We start from the raw sequence: 5,383 nt of genomic DNA on the forward strand, positions 1-5,383 counted from the left end.
TAACATTCTTATTAAATATGCCATATATATATATATATATATATATATATATATATATATATATATATATATATATATATATATATATATATATATATATATATATATATATATATATATATATATATATATATATATTAGAAAATATATATTTGTTATAAATATATTTGTTTCACTTTAATTTTTGTATTTTATTTAAAATCTAAAATATTCTATGTTGGGAAATATAAATTAATAAGAAAAGCTAGTTCAAATCTTAGCCCTTATTTGCTGGTTTTGTTTAATTGAAATATTAATATTTAAAAGTCAATGAAAAAAATAAAAATCTAACATGACATTTGAAAAAAACAATAATTAAACATAAATACCAACTAAACATTCCACATCATATTTTAAAAAATAAAAGATTATAAAAGAGTACTACATCATTATTTTTTATTATTGAATTTCGACACTAAAACTAGAAATTTTTATGTGGGAGTTAATTGAATTTTTTTTATATAGATTTTTTAAAATTTTGAATAGAGTTTTTTATTTAAGAGGGTTTTATAATTTTTTCTTTCGAAACGGCGTCGTTTGGAACATTTAGTGGTAAGAAAAACAATTCTGAACTCTTAAACCCTTCTCCGTTTCAATCCCCTCCATCGCAGCCGCGCCCCTTTCTCTGCGAAGCTGATATAACCATTTTTTTCTTCTACTCTGAACCCTAATCAGCGTTATCTTTTGTTCATTCTTAACAAGAAATTTGAATTTGGGCTTTGAAATGGGTTCATCCTCGAAGAAATCTAAAATAATGCAAAAAAGTGACACTGATTCGGACGAATACGACGATGTTATGTCCGACGAAGAGGTAAATGTTCGTTCATTGTTGTAAAGTTTGTTATTTTGTTTCGGTTTAGTGGTTTCTTTGTGAGTTTTGATTATGGGTGATTTTCATGATGATTTAGGTTAATAATGATAGCGAATTGGAGGAGGAGGAGGAGGAAGTAGAAGAAGATGAAGATGAAGGAGAAGATGAGGGAGAGGATGAGGGGACAGATGAGGAAGAAGAAGATGGGACAGTAAAGAAAAGTGAATGGAACCATGATGAGATGGAAGAACTTGAGAAAGAGTATAGAGATCTTCATCATCAGGAGCAGGAGCTGTAAGATTATATACTAATTGATACATTTTTTTTGTTTGTGTTGTGGGTGTCACTTTAATTTCTATTGCTAGCAAGCTCTGAAACACTGATGATAACTCGGGCATCATGGCATCTTACGCCGACATGTAGAAACCATAATAATTTAGAAGGGATTGAATGTAACTCGTGTTGGTGTCAGACACTGACACATGTCGGACACCATTAACTGTTTTTTTTTATCTTAAGTGTTGATCAATGTTATCAAATAGCGGTGCCATGGCTGCTATAAGGGCTCGGCGTTATGGTAAATATCGGCCGATATTGCGGGTTTTTCTGCTATAATCCGCTATAACGACGCCACAAAGCGGCTGGTATGGTGGGATTTTGGCTCTCCGCCATGGACTACACTGGTGTTGATGCTTCATAGTTAGCAAGTGTAAATTCATAGTTGCATTTGAAAACACAAGGTAAGACTACCAGCAATCTATATAGTATCTACACTTAAGATTAAAAGAGAGTCTGGCATGACACATCTTGGTATTTGACTCCGACATATGGTTGCATTCAATCACTTCCATTTTGTTTAATTATTCTTGGCATCTACGTGTCACTATCATTGTCGTGACTGGTGTTGATGTCACTGCTGTATTTGCCTACAATGGACCCATAATGGGTCCAACCTTTCCTCGGACCCTGATATGGTAGGAGAGGGAGCTCTCAAGTATGAGATTTTCTTTATTACTAGATTCAAAGTTTCAGAGTTATGCAACACGTTAATGTAAGAAATACGGCCTTCTATCAACCTGATGGCTTATGAATCATCTTACTATTTCTATTGTACTATTTCTATTGTTTAATCTACATGAGATTTTGTGAAATCTGAAATGAGAATGAGTTTTATCTATTTTTAATCTCAGAAACATTTTGAAGAACTTGAAGCACCATAAGGATGAAGATCTTCTTAAAGGACAAGCTGCGAAAAGTCAGAAGGTGTGCTTTCTGTTCATTATGGAGTAGATCTTTTTGTTTGGAGATTTGTTGTCACTTATTTATTCTTCTGTTTCCTCATTTTCTTTGTATTATAGTAGGATGAAAAATGTTCATTTATTGTTAACTGAAATATAGATGTTGTTAATTGTAGCTGTCATGATTGCTATTTTATTATTTAGTGGTTTCCATTTTGAATTTGTAATAATATAATCAAAACTTGTTTTGACTGAAGGCCCTCTGGTACAAAATTCTCGAGCTTAGATTCTTACTTCAGAAGCCATTCTCAAGTTCTAACAGGCTACCCGAGGTATTTTCCTACTCCATTTTTGTGATTTAATGTGATTTGCTATCTTATCGTATATAAATGTCATAGCCAAATATGGTAATTTGTCTGCAGGAATCAGTAAAAGCTTCATTCTGTGAATCAGATGAGACAGTTAGAGTTGCATATGCAGATTTGATAACTTCGTCCAAGGAGACTTTGGATTCTATATTGGAACTGCAAGAGGTGTGTGCTGTGTTAGAATTTGAATAGAATGTTTTTTTTTGATGTTGTTTCATTTCTATGTCTCTCTATGACCTAGTTTAGATAAACACCTCAAAAACCACTTTTAAGATAAGTTGAATGAGGTATTGCATCTAATATTGTTTACACTGCAATTTAAATCTCTCTTTTAACTTCTCTGCAAACATCTATAACCTTATACAGAAATTTCTAAGTGAAGAATAATAAACTCAATCTTATTTAGAAGCTCCCATAAGCTAGAAATTAATTAAAACCAGGCCTATGTAATGTCATCTGAAGATTATGAATCAGCTTTTTTGTTATATTGACATTATGTTCAATCTTCTCTAACTTTATTAGTCAATGTTTCTCTCTCTGTAAAATATTCATTAATCACAGCATTTTTTCTTGTTCCAGGCTCTGATTGCAAAGAATCCGTCAGTAACCCAAGCTATTAATGGTGATTTCTTCATGTTCTTTTTCCATTCTCCTTTATTCTAGATTTTTCTTTCTTGTTATCGTTTGTGTTCCATTGACACGTTGTTATGTTTGCGACATATCTTTGTAGTTATTGTTGATGCTTATGCATATATTATTCTCTGTTAGTACCACAAATGCTTTAGGAACGTGAGAGGGATTTATATTGCTTCTATTTTGGTACCATGTACTTGAAGCAATGTTATAAAAACCAGGCTAGAGATCGAACCGGCGATACCTTTGGATCATGGTTCAATTTGTTCAATGATAAATAAAATGATAAAAATAAATAAGTATTAAAAATCATATATGAAAAAATTGAACCAAATTTAAATCCGGTTTGATCCAGTTCTGTGAGACTGAGAAAGAATCGTGGCTGAGGCGAGGATTGATCCAGTTCTGTAACACAATTGACTCAAATCTCAATGCCTTGATTGCTGCTTGAGGCGAGGGTTCTTCTAATAATTGTTTAGTGAGCAGAGGACTGGCAAAGTGCTCTCCATGTAGGCCTAATGATTCATGTTGTAGTGCTCAAAGTATGATAAATTCCATATCTATTTTTCCTTCTTTCTATTTTTTGACTGTGCTGGAAACATTGATTTGTGATGGAGATGACAAAGTTCTTACGTGTGACTTTTAACTTCCAAAATAACCAGACATTTTTCGTTTCTTTTAATGAAGGTTCAGAAGGGTCATCAAAAGACTTAGAAGCTTCTAATAATTTGGATGACAATCTTGATCAAGAGTGGTCACAAATTTCTCGGATGCACAACAGGTATTTTCATATCGTTATAAGTGCACTATTTTTTGTGCTAGGCATTCACTTCTTTAAACAACTTTTGTACTTAAGTTTAGCTGCATTTCTATCTTAAGCATGTGCTGTTCTTTAAGTTTGGCTGATGTTCTTAATGATTGTATCTTGCAGTATAGCATCTTTCAGAGACAAGTCTATCAACAAATGGCAGAGGAAGACACAAGTGACATCCGGTGCTGCTGCAATTAAAGGCAAACATGCTTTTAATCAGGTGAGGTTCTATGACTGGAGTGCGAATTCGACTATGCGATGAGGACACCGATTATTTTACTCCTAATTTGTTGTCCATGTTGCAGGATATAAGCAATCAAGTTGCTGGCTATATGAGAGATCCTAGTAGAATGGTCAAGCAGATGCAACTGAGAAGATCAGCTGTTAACGTATTTGGATCCGTAAGTCACTTTTATCTTTAGTTGTTTCTAAGCTAAACCGCAAGAAACCGATTTACTTATCTGTCATTGACACTTACTGGCATATGTCTCCAGGTTTCAAAGATTAGTGATAGCTCTGATGAAGCGGTAAGACATGCTGACGGCGATCCTGAACTGCTCGACGATTCTGAATTTTATCAGCAATTATTGAAAGAATTTTTCGAGACTGTTGATCCCACATCATCTGGTAACAATTTCGTTTTGGCTGATTAATTTTAGTATCATCTGTTACCGTTCTCAAACAGTCGGTTCAATATTTCTCATGTATTGAAGTCCATTTTCTCATTTTTGCCTATTTTCATTTTAACAGAGAAAGCATTTTATGCTTTGAAAAGGATGCAAACAAAAAAGAGAAAAATCGTAGATCGTCGGGCCTCAAAAAGTCGCAAGATAAGGTAGAAAATCATCAAAACTAAATTCCTTTTTACAGCCTTTGTCATATATGTTGCATTTAAGAACTGATAAAGCTTTTGAATGACTTGTTATTGAAGGTATAATGTTCATGAAAAGATAGTAAACTTTATGGCTCCTCAACCTGCGAATATTCCTCCCATGGCTCCAATGCTATTTGAGAATCTGTTTGGATTGAAGACTCAAAGATCATCTGCTGCAGCCTCATAATCATGTTTTGCTCTATTACTTAGTCTCCAACATTTAGTTATTGTAGTTAAAAAAATGGCTCTTTGAAATTCTCTCTGAGTGCTATTTTAGTTTTTAACTCAAGTAAATATAGCATAAAGACTGATATAAGATGATACAATTATTTTCTAGTTGTAACAACTAAATGAGGGATAAATACTAAGCTATATTTTCTTTTTTCATTTTCATTTTTATCTTTATCTTATCCATTATCATAAATCACCATTCTATGACATTTTTTATTCTTATTCTACATTATAGCTTTTAATTGCACTACCTCTGTTGATTACATAAATATTGTTGATTTTATAGATAATATTGTTGATTTTATGATTTCTTTAATATTTTGATTTTTTTAACCTTTCAATTTCTTTGATAGGGACCAGAATGACGACATAAGACAG

At 32.7% G+C, this 5,383-nt stretch overlaps 1 protein-coding gene across 1 annotated transcript; it reads left to right on the forward strand.

Moving 5' to 3' along the window:
- The first annotated feature begins 568 nt into the window (after nt 1-568).
- LOC127128500 (uncharacterized) lies at nt 569-5,161 on the forward strand. The gene is made up of 12 exons (XM_051057852.1): nt 569-850; nt 948-1,144; nt 2,041-2,113; nt 2,346-2,420; nt 2,511-2,621; nt 3,036-3,078; nt 3,777-3,870; nt 4,021-4,120; nt 4,206-4,301; nt 4,395-4,527; nt 4,651-4,735; nt 4,832-5,161. The coding sequence occupies exons 1-12, from the start codon at nt 764-766 to the stop codon at nt 4,959-4,961; spliced, it is 1,224 nt and encodes a 407-aa protein (XP_050913809.1). The 5' UTR covers nt 569-763; the 3' UTR covers nt 4,962-5,161.
- The last annotated feature ends 222 nt before the right edge of the window (nt 5,162-5,383 follow it).

Source organism: Lathyrus oleraceus, chromosome 3, assembly GCF_024323335.1.
Source record: "Lathyrus oleraceus cultivar Zhongwan6 chromosome 3, CAAS_Psat_ZW6_1.0, whole genome shotgun sequence".
In the NCBI taxonomy this organism is placed as follows: Eukaryota; Viridiplantae; Streptophyta; class Magnoliopsida; order Fabales; family Fabaceae; genus Lathyrus; species Lathyrus oleraceus.

What these genes read in the sequence shown, in the direction of transcription:
- LOC127128500 (XM_051057852.1), top strand. Translation starts at nt 764, where the DNA reads ATGGGTTCATCCTCGAAGAAATCTAAAATAATGCAAAAAAGTGACACT. An exon ending in TGTTGATCCCACATCATCTG is followed by an intron (nt 4,528 to 4,650) that starts GTAACAATTTCG and finishes TCATTTTAACAG; the next exon opens with AGAAAGCATTTTATGCTTTG. An exon ending in TCAAAAAGTCGCAAGATAAG is followed by an intron (nt 4,736 to 4,831) that starts GTAGAAAATCAT and finishes TTGTTATTGAAG; the next exon opens with GTATAATGTTCATGAAAAGA.